The sequence below is a fragment of the Neopsephotus bourkii genome, unplaced genomic scaffold, assembly GCF_033783945.1.
Source record: "Neopsephotus bourkii isolate Nb327-2 ecotype Australia unplaced genomic scaffold, CSIRO-AGI_Nbou_v1 NB_795, whole genome shotgun sequence".
Classification (NCBI taxonomy): Eukaryota; Metazoa; Chordata; class Aves; order Psittaciformes; family Psittacidae; genus Neopsephotus; species Neopsephotus bourkii.
The window spans coordinates 3,382,206-3,398,062 of record NW_026901291.1 but is presented as its reverse complement, the minus strand read 5'-3'; the positions used below and the strand labels follow the sequence as shown (position 1 = coordinate 3,398,062).

Sequence of the window (15,857 nt, the reverse complement as noted above, 5' to 3'; positions counted from 1 at the left end):
ATTAGGATCCAAGAAGCTGATCTGGAAATGGCAAATGTGGAAGTGCAGCTCTTTTACTTTATATATTGGGTATTGCACGTGGAGGGAGAAACACTGGACAGTGAGCTTTTCTAACCAGGATCTCAAAGCACTTGACAGTATTTTTAGCAAAGCTGTTACCTAATACAAAGGAGTTATGTTAATTGTACAGTGGCGTTAGCAAAGGGACGATCTGAAAGGTTTGGCTGCCTGGTCTCATTAAGTGTGCAACAGTCAATGTTCAGTGGGTACATACCAGCTGGTACAGTGTTTCCCAAAAGTTTCCTCTTCTGTCCTTGATAGTAGAAGTTGGCATGGTAGTGCAGCTCAGGTACTGTTCATCTAACGGCTATATACCTTGATAGAGATAGAGAGAGAAATGATGCAATTCTGAGGTTTAAAGCAGAACAAGACTTACATTTCAAAGTCACATGTGATAGGAGGCCTGACTCTGGGGAACAAAATAGGCTGCTACACAGTTGCTGTAATTTTTCTGGGCTCAGTAACCCCTAATTCCTTTTAATATGAGATTTGAGGAACCTTTGCAGAGCAAAAACCAGCCTGTGTTTCAGCATGTTCCCCACTGAAGTCTACATGAGCTATCTCAGTAATTCCAGTAAACCGGAATTTAATCACCAGCTTAGCCAGAATCTCTTCAGATCTGAGTCCCAATGCATTATAGCACATGACACAGAACAGTCCTCACAAGAACGAAGTCCACTGCAGTAACACAGCTACATCTTGTAAGCCATGGTTTTAAAACATTAAAACCACTGCTCATGGACTCTGATGGAGACTATCACCTCTCTCTCACTTTGAAGCAGAATACAAACCTTTACATAGGTCCAGATTCATGTATAAATGCATGTATGTATGCACTTACATCAACAAACATGTTATACATTAATCTAAATGTATTATATATAATGTAAAGGTATAAAAACACACATTCGTAAATATAATTTAAACCCATACCTCCTGAAGCAGTTCTTTCCAGGGTGCAGGTCAAATACACAGCTATGTCATGGCCTTTACATAAACAGGATCTGTGCTCAGGACCTTGATCTTGTGCCGAAGGATCCCTGGAACCAGGAGGATAGACGAGCTGTAGCTTAGAGCCCACGTGCTAGTTCTGGCAGTAATTCTGAATGCTGACACAAAGCAACTGCAGATACATTTTGTTAAAACAATTACTGAGAAGTTCTAAACATTAATGCTTGTGCTGCACTTGTGCTCCTGAGCCATGAGGGGATCTTTGTCATTCAGTGTTCCGTGCTCAAGGAAAAGGGAATGGATTCTGGTTTATGGTTCTGAGTCAGTCTTTTTCTTACTAACATATGGCCCCATTTTTTCCACGTTCTTTAAGCAAGTTGTAAACATAAACTTTGATGCACATGGAGTTTGATTCATGAACAGTTTAATCTGCCTCGCATAAAAGATTCACATAGGGTATATAACATCTGTAGTTTGAGTAGTATCCATTGAGGAAAGCAGAACTGATTCCCTGGGGTCCATTTATCACTGTTTGCTACCAATTAGGAAACTGAAAATGCAGTATGCATGGCTCACATTATCAGCGCTGTCTCTGGACTGACGCATCATTCCTTGGCCTTCCTCAGGAACTTTTATTCATTTCCTAATTATTTCTTTTTTCTTTGAAGGTTTCTGACAGCTGTGACTCCATCTTCGTTAATGGCAAGGAAATGAAAAGCAAAGTGGATACTATTGTTAACTTCACTTACCAGCATTTTACCACCCAATTAGAAGTGACGGTCTGGGTTCCCAGGCTCCCGCTGCAGATCGAGATCTCTGACACAGAGCTCAGCCAGATCAAAGGCTGGAGGATACCTGTCACCTCCAACAAAAGGTACGCTTCCAGCATTGGCACTGTCCATGTACATGCTCGGGGCCTCCGGGTTTAGAACACAACATGTTTTTAGGGTGTTTCTCAGAATCTAAACTCTCCTTTTTGAACTTTGGCTTTAGTCTGTCTTGGCTGTCATTAAGACATCCAAGAGCAGTATCAGTAGGCTACGTTTTATCCCAGTCTGTGTAGTCTGGCTTTGCCTGGAGCATTAAGGAATTCCACACAATCTCAGGAAATTGTATCCTAACTCCAGTGTGCAAATCTGAAGACAAGGACCTGGACCTCACCCACTGTTATGCAACACCATGTGTGCGATATTCAGCATGGCTGGTGCTCAAGGTTCTGCTTACAGTGCTAAATGAAACAGGGAGAAACAGGGAGTGAGGTCACTGGGCACTGCCAGGGCGGTTGGATTAGATACTCTTTCAAGGTCCCTTCCAACCTGAACCATCCTATGATTCTGAAGCTTCGGATGATTGTTCAGTCTCTGTAGTGTACAGCAGACCTGGCCAAAGCATCACTTAGCACATCTGAACTAGGTAAAAACATGCTCATGTTCCTATTGAAGATTGTATTCTGATGAGCAGATTCTTCAGGACAAATGTGGACAGGCAAAAAGGTGTGTAGGGGAAGCAGGGATTTTGAGCTCTGTTCCCATTATTCCCTAATGAAAATACCCATCATTTGCACAATTCGCAAGATTAAGAATTTCCAGTAATACTGCTACATTGGTGGATTGAAAAATGCTACCGGAGAACAAGGCATGACACCAGCTCAGATTTATAATACAGTGAAAAAGCATTTCTGGCAGCAGTAAGTGCAGTGCTAAACACCAAGGCAGTTCTTGCTGAAGCACTCACTTTGCCCAGGAGAACATCTCAGCTATTGAAGAGTGTTAAAGAGCCCAAACAGGCAGCAGTGGACTAGACTTAACCTAATACTTTATGAAGGCATAAAACTAAGGGTAATAGGACAGAATTTACCAGACATTAAGATACTGAGCTCCAAAGAAAGGGACTGACTTACCACTGGCCTATGGGGACATTTCTGGAAGTGACGGAAGAGGTGATGAGGATCTGGCACAAAAGAAACTTGTGCTTCTGTGATAAAGGCAGAGCTGCCACTTGTGTTAGGGAGAGATGTGCTGGGTGGCGGGTGAACGTATGCTGGCTGCTTAAAGTTTCACTTACTTAACTTAACTTACCTTCTTCAGCTTGTAAGGTGTCCAGCACTGCAACACTCCCTTGGGTGCAGGTCCTACTAAAACCAGTGGGGATTTTGCTGAGCAAGTATCTGCAGGATTAGGCTGTTGGTGTTTATTACAGGAGTAAACTGAGCAGCAAGCTCAGTGAGTTAGACATTCAGCTGTGCTTAAGTCGTGGACATTCTGACTTTTAGCCCATTACATGCAGTGCTAGAAATTTACCCCCTGGTGTCTAGTTCTGATTTATTTGGCCAGCTGAAATAAAGATAATGGCCTGAGAGTCTGCTGTGTTTGCAAGCTGGCAAGCAGGGCGGGTTTGCTGCTGCTCAGATTGCATGAGAACTGCTGGCACATCCTCAGCAACCCTTTCCATGGAGGGTGGAAGAGAAAGGGTGGCCCCCGTCTCACCCCCCAGAACTGCAGCTGGGGGGTTATGACACTGCGTGTCAGCAGTCCAGGCCCGTTGGAATGGGAAGGGTTTCCACTAGAAATAAATCATCTCTTGGTTTATGGAATGTTCATGGGGATTCTTTTTAACTTTGGGGAGCTATTCTAAATCAATAGGTAGTGTAGGACTAGCATTAGTTGTGCTCACTCTGACATTTGCTTTGTACCAAAGGGTTTTACATTTCCTTTGTTTTTAGATTTGGATGGGTTTTACCTGAGGTTTAGTGGCTTTTCTTGGTCTTTTTTTTTTCGATTTTTTATTTCTCTTTTAACTGCTTCCTGACTCCTCATTCAGGGATGCAGCCAGAAGGCCACACTTGCTTACTCTGAGCAATGCTTCAGCCTTCATATGCCTGACCGGTGTGTGCCATACAGTGTTAGTGCTGTGCAGTGAGAAGGCTGTCTTGTGTGATAACTGAGGATAGGCTTGAAAGAGGGGATAGGTCCTCAATCTTATTTAAACCCCCAAATGCAAGCATTTCCCAGCAGGTATGGTTTCCATAGCATTGTATTGCTGCAACTTCACATGGAGCCATATACAGAAGGTAACATTTCTGAGCATATCTGACAATGGTTGTGCAGACACTTCCTCAACCCCTGAACACTGCTCTATCCCCCTGGTTCCCCCACTATTTCCTTCCCACATGCTCAGTGTAGCTGTGTTGGTTCAGTTGTCAGAGGGGCTGAGCCAGATGGCAAAATATAACTGGGTTTACAGTAATCTTGTAAATGTTTTTATTGGTGCTGTCAACAAAAGAAATGCTTGTGAAACTTCTGTCCCAGCATGGCTGTTCTTCATCTGAATATAACAGCTTCTATTTCAGACCTGAAAAGTGTTTATATGCCTCAAAACACATCTGTTCTTTCCAATGATGTTTGTTGATCTAATAAAACGTATTGCTTCTCTCTCTAAACCCTGCCATGTCTGTGACAGTAAAATACGTGTGGTTACAGACATGCTGGCTTACCTAACTTCCTGAGTAATTGCCACAAAGCAGTGAAAAAGGGGTTTTCCAAGTGTTACAAATGCCCTGTGCCCAGCTCAGGAACTGCCTGGAGGAACAGAAAGAGCTAAAGTAGAAAGTGAGACAAAACCAGTCTCCCCTGTGTAAAAGAGCAGTAATACAGTTTAGCGTATCAGTCTGTAAAGATATGGCAAACCTTCGTTTAGTGTCCAGAGGAGAACCTGATCTGTGGTGTGTGCTACTGCAGATGTGAACAGCCTCCCTTGCCAGATGAAAGTTGAATGAGCTCATGACTAATGCAGGGTCTGTGGTCCTTGGGCTAGCTCAGGCTAACACAAACCTTGCTCGTGCAACAGGCTGCCCAGCAAACAGGCTGCCTCAGCAAATGAAAAGCATAGATTTAAGCCAGTCAAATATGAGAGTGTAGAAGAGGCCCAAGCAGACTCTGCTGGTCTAAGAAGAACATTTTGATTCCTCATGTATCTGCAAAACAATTACCTCCTTCTTGAAGTTCCTGCACTAGCAGCTGTATGCACATACATTTATGTGGGTGAGGGGCTTCCACCTGCATTAAGGCAGTTGCATGGCTAGAGGCTCACAGACCATGCTGGAGATTGAAGTCAATATTTACAACTGGGACAGCAGGTAGTTTTCGCAATGCTCCCAGGGAGGCAGCTACCACACAGTAGCTGTGGTAAAGCCATTACTGTGTCACGGTAACTCAGAGTAGCAACAGCCCTCAAAACCTTCAGAACAGAGTTAAAAGAGATGTGGTATTGCTTATGAATGGCAGTCTGTTGGAGTAATGGTTAATTAGGTGGTAGCTTTATTTTGGTCATGTCTAGTACTAGAGACAAAACCAGGGAAGTAAGCCTAAATTAGATGCAGGAAAAAACAAGCTGCTTCAGGTAAAGCTTTGTGTGACTGCTGCCACTAAAAACGAAGCCATAACTGAAGGTGAATTAAGTGAAATCAGGTTCAGATCATTCCATTTGTGAGTAACATCCACACAGTGCTTGAACATGCTGTAAATTCCCTCCTTTACTTAACTAACTGACTCTAATGACCTTTGGAGATAAGGCCATAGAGATGTTTGTAAATAGGCAGACAGTATTTTCAAGGCATGTAAAGGTACTGAACTGTGTTTCTTCTTGAACTGTGGCTGGAGCTATCTGTAACTTACTCCTGTAGCTTCCACTAAATCAACTTTCAGTGGCTTGTGTTCTGTGTCCAAAATTACTTCTTTCCCCCCCCAATTAAAGTATTGCAATGGTTTTTTAAGTACACAACTCTTTAATGAACATTTAAATTCAAAACCAGCAAAACTGATTTCTTTAGGGTTTTTTTTGTAACAGAAAATTGAAATCTGGCCCAAGAACATCAAGCCGGTTTGAGAGTGGTGGAAATTAGAAGAGACATACTTAAACAGCTCACAGGCAGCGTCTATAATGTAAAGTTGACAGATCACTGATTAGATCAGTGCTAGCAGGCACCCTTGTAACAGGGCTGCTGTTGTAACTCAGCTCTCTGGCAAAGGCTTTCTCTGTGTGAAATGTAAATCCCATGTAATTCTGGCAACACTGGTTCACTACAGGAAAGCAAAAAATCTTCCAAGCAAGTCTGCCAAACAGGAAGAAATCAGATAAGAAGGACCCTGAGAGCTATCCAGAGCTAACCTTAGCGATGACCAAGGCAGGGGGAAGCACAGTATGCAGCAAGAGCTCATATTCATGAGGATAGCTCTTAACAAGAAAATGAGCTCACTGCTTTAATGGAGGATTTTAAGCCTACTGAAAACACTGTAACAAGTTTAAGACTCTAAAGGGAATTATGCAGTTCAGTGGATCTCAAAACATTTTGTTGTGCCCATGGAGACAAAGTACTGAAGTGCTGTGATTACTGAATCAGGATTTGCGGCTTTGAAGTAGAAATCTATATCATTTGTTCAACTAAAACAAGAACTGGAGTTGGTACCTGGTGATGCAGACTTGCAAAGCTTCTACTGAAAATTCAAACCTCTGTCTTCACTTTGCACTGGTGTAAGAAAGCGCCTTGCCCATTCTTCCATGCTTTAGGGTTGCTTTTCTGCTGTTCCACAGTTACACGCATTTCTAAGGAGAACTGTACAGACACAAACACTTATAAATGTTTCTGTAATGAAATTGAGCCCTTACCTTTGTTTGTTAGAGGTAACACAAGGAAAGAGTTGGTCCTGAATCGTCTTTTTGTGGTTGGTAGTACTGGCTGCCCCCACTCTTCAGCCTGCTAAGACAGGCAGAAGCCTTCATGCAACGCTCCTCGCCTCTGGTCGTTCTTCCCACAACCCCAATTTTTGGGCTGTATGACTCGGGCTGCACAATTCTTTCCCTTGAAGTTGCTTTGGGTCTGTTTCCTCTTGAACACAAACCCTGTACTTCTCACCTGAACAGCTTCTGTGCGTTTTTCTCCAGCTCTGCACAGGTACTAATGTTACTGTCTCTATTACTAAAAAAGGCTTAAATCCACGAATCTTGGCGCTAAAGCTGGTTTTCAAAGTCTGTGGTTATCAGAGCTGGGTTATGGTTTAGATGGGCTGAAGGGGGTCAGAATACAGGAGTCAGATGTGGGAACATTGCAGAGTTCATAAACTCTTTGTAAGCATTACAAGCCAAAAGCAATCTAAGCAGCCATGGGCCATGTAAGCTCTATGAATATTCCCTTCATCTGCTTTGCTGCCTGGCTGGTTCAGTTCATAGTCCAGACTGACCTGTGTGTGGGGAAGGAGAGAACAACTGAAGTTTCCTGAACCACCCAGCGAGTCCAATTCTGCAAGATTAATTTATGCAAATAAATCCTGGTTTAGGATCCGGGTTTTTTCTTAATAATTCAGTGTTATTCAGTGACGTTTCATTCAGTCACTAAGGATGGACACTGTTCTGCACACACAGAACCAAAAAGGCTGTACCAAATACCATTTACTTTAGGCCAAATATATATATTCAGCTACCAAGTGGTGCATTGAAAATGTATTTCCGGTGTACTAGATTCTGTAACACCAGCACTTTCGATCATTTTGAAGAGAACAAGGGCTTTTCTTAGATATGTTTTCGCTGTTTGCCAGCTTCGTCATAAAGCAATTTATAACACAAGCAATTCTGTTTTATAATAGTTTTTCATAGCTAGTATTTCAAAGGAGAAGATAAAGGGATGCAATAAACACAAAACTACTTCCCCAAAACACTGTGAAAAATAAGAGGCTTACCCTGAGTTTCTCACCCTTGCGATGGAGGTGGCTTCAGGCTCAATAAATAAGTAAAGGAAGAAGGCAAATTATATCTGAGCAATGAATTCCACAGCATGGGGCATAATGAGTGAAAGTGTAACCACCCAGTGCTTAATACCTGACTTGACAGAGGTAAGAGAATCCATGTGTTTGTCCCAAGGAATAAATAATAACACACAGGAAAAGAATTGATGGGAAATGGGGTTTTAAACCAGACAAAGCTCTGTGAGGTGTGACAGCACAGCTGTCAGGTACAAATCACTGAGCTGCCTTACAGAAGGTTTATGGGAAGCTGTTAGGTTGTCATGGGTTGTATTTTGCAGAGGGGGACTGGTAGTTAAGAAACATTAAAGTGCCTAATGCTGCTGTTGTTTCTGTGGGCCGAGTGGTAGCCTCAGCGCTCTGCATGGTGTAATCTAAGTAACTCGTGTCTTGAGTGGAAGCCCCTTGTGGTCATTACCTGACTAAATATACCAGACACTTGCACAAACTGTGTTAAGATTTAAGGTGAAATAGTGTATTTCTCAAATGCAGAAGGCTTAATGAACCTATGAGCTACACATGTGGGATCAGGTGTGGTGGCATTACCTAAAGCAGGGAATCCTGAATGTGTTACAAGAATTTTGAAGAGAGGAGGAAGGTGATACAAATGTTATGGGCAAAGGTGAAGGAAAGGATGCTAAAACATCTTCTCCCATCCCCACTGAGCTGCCACAGGGCTTTGTTCCCAGACTGTCCTCTCATAAACACTTACCGTTGCTAAGGAAAGCCCTGTGCAGGATTTGGCTCCCGCTTGCAGACACGGTGAACAAGCAGTGGTGCCACTGAAATGTCAGCCATAGCAAACGTATTTTCAGGTTGCTGGGAGGTCCCACTCAAACAAGGAATTCATTAACAGAAGTGACAGTAGCTTTTAAATTGTACAGCACAGAAAAGCTGTAGAAGCACCCCACCCAGATGCAGTAACCTACTCATCCACAATCTGGGTTCCTGTTTTTCACACAGCAGCAGACGATAACAACATTAATCTAACTGAAAATACTGTGCAATGAAGCACTGTAGTGTTGTAGGGAGATCATGGCGATGCAGATAACAAACCTGGATCTATTTACAGGCCTACCCGTGACAGTGAGGATGAAGAGGATGATGAGAAAAAAGGGAAAGGTTGCACCCTCCAGTATCAGCACGCCATGGTGCGAGTCCTCACACAGTTTGTAGCTGAATCCTCTGAGTTTGGAGGCCACTTGACCTATATGCTGGGCTCTGAGTGGCAGTTTGACATCACTGACCTTGTGGCTGATTTCATGAAGGTGGAAGAACCCAGGATTGCTAAGCTTCAAGATGGCCGAGTTCTGGTTGGTCGTGAGCAAGGCATCACCACGGTTCAGGTACAGCCCATGATGTATCTGCAGCTTCCACAGAGGGAGTTCTGGGTGCACACACACAGTAGATAGCTTAGAAAGCAGACTGTTTTCAGGAAAAAAGTAATAAGCTAATAAAAACATAAAAGGAAGTTTGAGCGGGTTTTCATAACTTCTGTAAAATACCTTTAGGTGAATCCTGATGGAATTTATCCACATTAATGTGACAAGCAACACGGTGAGATTTTCTGAACAGTGAAGTGGGTTCCATGCTGCACACACCTAGCTCCTTTTAAGTGGGACCTTGTGAACTTAACTGCTGGGGAGTTTTACCAGAGACATATATGCATCTTTATATGCTTAAATGTCTTTGAAAAATTAGTCCCATTATGTTCACAAAATGGACACAAAAATAACCTTCAGAAATCTTTCAGTGTTCATGATCACTGCCTGTCTCTCTAGCTTCATACATATTTCTTAGTCACACTAAAGGAATACAAGCACTGGTGCTCTTCTTAACTGCAAGCATCCGTAATGTCCAGTCACACTAGGCTTCCTTTGTAGTCAGCACAAAGGAACAGGTACTTCTAGAGCTCAGCTCCTTTCAGCCTAAAACAAACATCACAGAGAGGTCAAGGGATTTCTGCCCTTGAAAAGCATCTTTCACTCCAGTGACTACAAGAGAGCAGCAGGCAGCAAGCTCCTATGCAAGGAGCTGTGCTGGGGATTTCTCATGTTTAGCCAAATCACATCTCAAATATTTTGGGCTTGAATCAGCTGTTTCTGGCATCAGCAGAACAATGACTCTCTTTCTGAGCATGCTAGAAACAGGGTCTCAGAACAAACTGATAGGACTGTGTTGGCTTTGAAAAATGCAGATGGGCACCCAGTGGGATTTTCAAAGTTCTCTTTCATTTTCATTCAGGTCCTCTGTCCCTACAAAGGCATCAGGCCAAGTTCCTATCAATCGGCCAGGCTTTGTAACACTTACTTATTCCCTTACTGAGTTTCAGCGTTCATCAGTGTCTTACACTACGCCTCATGTTAAACTGCATTCACAGGGAGCTTTATACCTCACACAAAAATGACTTCTGTAAACCAAATCCATTTAATCTATACTCTATAGTTGACGTGAAGATGCAGTTTTGAAATGATTAGTTGTTTTATTAAATTATTTTTGTAACTAAAGTAATTTAGCAGCAAATAAGTGTAAAGTCCTGGGAGGAACATCGGTTATAGCTTACACATGGATGTGACACCCCCAAGATCAATACAGAGTACTGGGCCAATCAGTCTAATGTTGCTTTAAAGCAGCTAGTTGCTCTTTCAGGCAAGATATTTGCTTTCTCTTTCAAGGTTCTGTCACCTCTTTCCGATTCCATCCTGGCAGAGAAGACAGTGATCGTTCTAGATGACCGGGTAACCATTACAGATCTAGGCGTACAACTAGTCTCAGGCTTGTCCATCTCCTTACAAGTCAGCAAAGGAAGCAAGAGAGCTATCGTTTCTACCACCTCTGCATATGATATTCTTCATACTCCGAAACAGGTATGATCCAAAATAGTATCTAGAATTAATTTTTATACATCTTTTTCATTGTATTTATCATAGAATTGAGACTCTAGATCATGGCAGAAAGTGTAACTATCTTTTTAACACTAGCAGTCTGCAGTAAGAAGACTTGCTCTGGTCAAAACATCCTTAAAAACGATATTTTTGCAAGTGTTCCTTAGTTCCCAGAAAAGGCTATCATCACTTGTGTATTTTGTGTAATCTTCTGTATTTGAAAGTGATGACAGAAACTCCAGCATACAGCATTCAGATGTGTTCTTAATGTAAACTGTTTCAAGGGGCTGAATGGGAACAGCATTTCAACACGTAACAGCTCTGCATGTTACATTATCACTGGCATTAGAACTGCAGTACTACAGAAATTCCCTATTGTAAGTCCTTTATAAAATTTATTAACCAGGACTTTGGAAATACTCATTATTTGGATTATTTTCACCATGAGGCTCTGGCATTCAAAAGAGGCTGCTCAGTTCAGACTGAAAATAACCTACATATTTGTCATCACCTATTATTACATTTAGATGCCTGTCTTTGGTAGTTCCTGAAAATGAGAGAAATGCCTGAGTAAGTGGTCCAGAGAACACAAATCTGTAAGAAGAAAATGAGGAGCAAAGCAGATGTTTTTTGACAAAAACCCTACAAACCAATGTTAAACTGTGTAATTATTTTGCCAGTGTCAAACAGACCTAAATATCTGAGTGTCTGATGTGTGCTCTCTTACCTGTCCCTTAACTTCCCACACTGTGCCTTCTCCCTGCAGGAAGCCATAGTCAGTGTGTGGATTCTGTTCAGCGATGGGTCAGTGACACCATTAGACATCTATGACTCCAAGGACTTCTCGATCACTGTCACCTCACTGGATGAGATGGTAGTGTCTACACACCAAAACCTTCAGTCCAGATGGCCTGTGGTGGTGGCAGAAGGGGATGGGCAAGGACCTCTGATTAAAATTGAAATGGTCATCAGTGAGCCATGCCAGAAGACTAAGCGAAAGAGCATTCTAGCTGTTGGGAAAGGAAACGTCAAAGTGAAGTTTGGTCAAAAAGATTCTGACCAAAAAGGAAGCACTAATGACATTGATGATACGGATAGAGATTTTAAAAGCCATGCAATCAATTCTATAGAGAAACCTGCTGAACAAGAGAGGACAGTACAAGAGTGGTTCAAAAACCACGAGGACATGTCCAGTCATGAGGACAATGCAAACAAAAGCACAACTTTCGTATATCCCATTGATCAGGAGTCCCTGGAGGATGGCCAGCTCCAAAATAACCCAACTGCCTTCACAGGTTTCCCTGTGCAAGTAGAAATACCAGGAGAAAACAATCCCAGTGATCTCACATTGACTTCAAGAGGATTAACAGATTTGGAGATTGGCATGTATGCTCTGCTGTGTGTTTTCTGCTTAGCAATCTTGGTCTTCTTGATAAACTGTGTGGCATTTGCTTGGAAGTACAGGCATAAAAGGTTTGCTGTGAGTGAGCAAGGCAATATCCCCCATTCCCATGATTGGGTCTGGCTTGGAAATGAGGTTGAACTGCTGGAAAACACAGTTGACATTTCGCTCCCGTCAGAGGAGTGCACTACCATGATTGACAGAGGAATGCAGTTTGAAGAAAGCAACTTTCTCCTTAATGGGAGCTCTCAGAAGACTCTTCATAATCATATCCTCAGATCTTCTGAGTACCTTTGTGAAAAAGAAGTTAAAAGTGAACCTATAAATCCTTCTGGGCCAAAGCAGAAGCGAGTAAAGTTCACTTCATATACAACAATACTGCCAGAGGATGGAGGCCCCTACACCAATTCAATTCTATTTGACAGTGATGATAATATTAAATGGGTATGCCAAGATATGAATCTTGGTGATTCCAAGGAACTTAGGGACTATATGGAAAGACTGCAAGACAATATGTAAAACTACTTTCTTATGTTTGTAATCACCTTTATGCCTTCTGTTTATGGATGGTGGAGCAGTCAGTCCAGTCAGCAATAGGAACAAGACAGCTCAACTTTGGAGTTACTGAGATGATAACCTGATATCACTGAGCAGGTACAAGAGGCTGGCTGAGTTAAACCTGTTTCACCACAAACCAGGATGTGCCCCTAAAACAGCTACCTGTAGGTGTTGGAGGTGTCACACACTATGGCTGTTTTTGTATACTGCCTGGTACTAGCAAAATGCTAATACAACTGCGCTCAGACTCAGAGGAGACTTCATTGTCATCTCTCATGATAAATGGTAAATCAGAAAAGAAAGGGATACTTGTTTGCATTGATTTTTCTAGTTGTCGTCCTTTGTAAAGCACAGTAGACATTTCTTGCTTACAGCCTGAAACAAGGCTTACATTAAAAGGGATCTGAATGAATCTAATTTTATTGCCTATGTGCAATGCAGCCAAGTAGTTGTCTTATTTTTTACAGATATAAAAAACCCCATGTGGTTAATTTCTTTTCCTATTGTTTATGAATATTATTTGACTTAGGAAACATTAAATATTTGCTTTGGAGGTTTCTTTTGGTTGTACCAAAGTGTAGTATGGTAATATTTATAATGATTTAAGTTTTCTGTTCATCTGCATCAGCCCCTAGAGATACCTCTTTCATCACCAATTATCTTTCTCCTTTTCTTATGGGTACATGGGTCGTTAGTATTTGAAACATAGAAAGGTATTAGAACTCTTACTGGGAAAGGGTTGTATCTTCTTACAGGGAAATGTAAATACAATAATAAACCCTGGAAAATAAAAATCAAGGAGTAACCCTGGGTTTACTTTTGTCATTGCTATTGTGAAAGTAACCTACAACAAAACAGCACATACTTCAAAGGAAACTGCTTTCCTGAAACAGCAGCGGGGTTGACAATAAACGTTATCATCAGAATAAGAAAGTCACATGCAGCATCGAAATGCAGAGAATAGGAAGGATATTTCCTAGCAAGTAAAAGCTTGGAGTCAGTGTTGCTCTGCACTAATTAGGACACCAACTGTAGAGTTCAGCAGGACAAAGAAGTCCATGCTCAACAGTTAATGTCCAGACATAGTCTAAAACATCTCTGACTGTAAAGACACTAAAAACTTTACACCACTTTACTTCATTAAAGAAGGGAAGAAGGAAAGAAAAGACACACTGGGCACATTACAAAGTGACGTGACTATTCTCAAGTTTAATAAGGGAAATATGCTGGAGATTCAAAGCTCCATTTCATATGCATTACATGTATTTTTGTACTGAAGGATGACTCAAATAAGTTGAAAATCACAGCTAGAAAAAAATGAATCTACATAATACTCAACAAAACCAATAAAGCACATGTTCTTGTGATGGATCCTGTGCAATAAACACAAGATCCAAATTACAACTGCCTTACATAACTTAGTTCGTGACAGGATTTGAACTCAGTTCTGCTATTAGAATGGACCAGACCACCTTAACCATGGGAAATCCTGCATTTGCAGCCTAATCCATAACTGGGAACAGGTTTAATGTAACTGCTGCAAAGTATGAGAATTTTAATGGTGAGTCTAGAAAGTGAGAACATCAGGCTTAGCTAAGTGATGAGAGACTTACGTTTGCTGGCACCGAACTGCACAGTGAGGGGATGGCATCTGTTATAATCTAATTTTAAGTAGAGAAAATAATAGAGCACACAGATACTTCTGTTTCATAAGGGATGCAGCACTTGTGCATCAAATGAAGTCTTGGGTTGTTTAACAAATGTTCCCTCCTCCTTAAATGATCCAGACCTCATAAGGAAATATTAATTCCTACTATGAACCTTATTACTACCAACATAAAAATCCCTTTTTAGAGTTTAACATCTCTTTCCATCACGTTATTTTGTATGTGGCCCAACCATAAAGCAAGAGTATTGTCTGCACAATAGTGAGTATAAATCAATCACAAATAAGTTTAGTCTGGAAATCAGAGGGAGCAGCTTGCTGATGGCAGTTGCAGAGGGCAAACAGCAGAGCTATTTTCCTGAGCACATACCATCAGTTCACCAGTGGAACTGTGATCTCTCAGCAGTGTACTGGACTCCATGCCCTGTTTCTGCACTGTGGCTCAGTACACATGTGGATGCTGACCTCTCCTTGTCAGTGCCACAGAGGGAGACAATAAATGGATGCCTTTGTCGGTGTGCAGAGCTGCTCTTTGACTCATTAATAGCCAGTGGAAACCAACAACTTTATTTACGTGGTCAGGAAATGCTCAAGGACTATGACTTGAAAGACTGAAGATGATCACTAAGTCAGAGTGCTCACCACTGGCACATTGGTGTGTCCTTGAACTTGTACCTGAGGCCTAACCCCTACTTGTACCTACCAGTGGCTGTACATTCAGGCTGCACACTTAAGTACGTGGGGGAAGGACAGCCCTGTGTGCAGTGCGGTCATTGCTAGAAGCCACCAGAATCTGTCAACAAGGAGAAAAAGAATCTGCAACTGCAGCTCATACAGCCTTTCTTTTTTGGTTTGGTTATTTTACATCCCATGTTGAGACATGCAAGTTCTTACATGGAAAATGGCAATACAAAAAACCAAAAGAAGTGAGAATTCTGTTCTCAGTAATTACACCAGTAAAGCAGAGCTATTCTGGACTTACGCTGCTTTAAGCACTTTGCTACTTCTTACACAATTGAAAAGAATTTAGATGAACAGATTCAATACAAAATACGGTTCTGAGCTAATCAGTCCTTTAAAAATTAAATAGCTTTAATTTCAAAATTGTGACATACTTGGAGTAAATTTAATTTAAAATTATTTTAAACGCCCCCACAATTTGCTGATTCACCTGAACTTTTTTTAATTCCTCTTTTAAAATCAGGTATTTTATTCATAGAATATATAATATTTCTTTTTGCTGTTAAATGAACAGCACTTATACATCGATAAAAGAGTCTGTGCTTTCGAGAGTACAAAGCAAAGGCTGCCACATATGATCAACAGGCGCCATGTGTATGTATGTATGCAGGAAACTAGGACTGTCTAAAAGAGCACATCCAAACTACTCTGACAGATTAATTAGCATTATGCTTCAGTAGGTGCCCAGAAGAGCAACACCTGTAATTTACTGCTGAACAAACCCAGCACGTCTAGAGAAGACGCTGTGTGCCAGCTGTTGAGGAAGGACAGCGCGCACTGTCAGCACACAGAGCAGGAGA

At 41.7% G+C, this 15,857-nt stretch overlaps 1 protein-coding gene across 1 annotated transcript in view; it reads left to right on the top strand.

Annotated features, from left to right (window-relative positions):
- LOC133213257 (transmembrane protein 132B-like) overlaps positions 1-13,455 on the top strand; it is a 69,436-nt gene extending 55,981 nt beyond the window's left edge. Inside the window, exons 3-6 of the mRNA XM_061355405.1 lie at positions 1,680-1,885; positions 8,878-9,151; positions 10,481-10,672; positions 11,457-13,455. Coding sequence (XP_061211389.1) covers positions 1,680-1,885; positions 8,878-9,151; positions 10,481-10,672; positions 11,457-12,611 — 1,827 coding nt within the window. The 3' untranslated portion in view covers positions 12,612-13,455. The remainder of the gene's footprint in view (positions 1-1,679; positions 1,886-8,877; positions 9,152-10,480; positions 10,673-11,456) is intronic.
- The last annotated feature ends 2,402 nt before the right edge of the window (positions 13,456-15,857 follow it).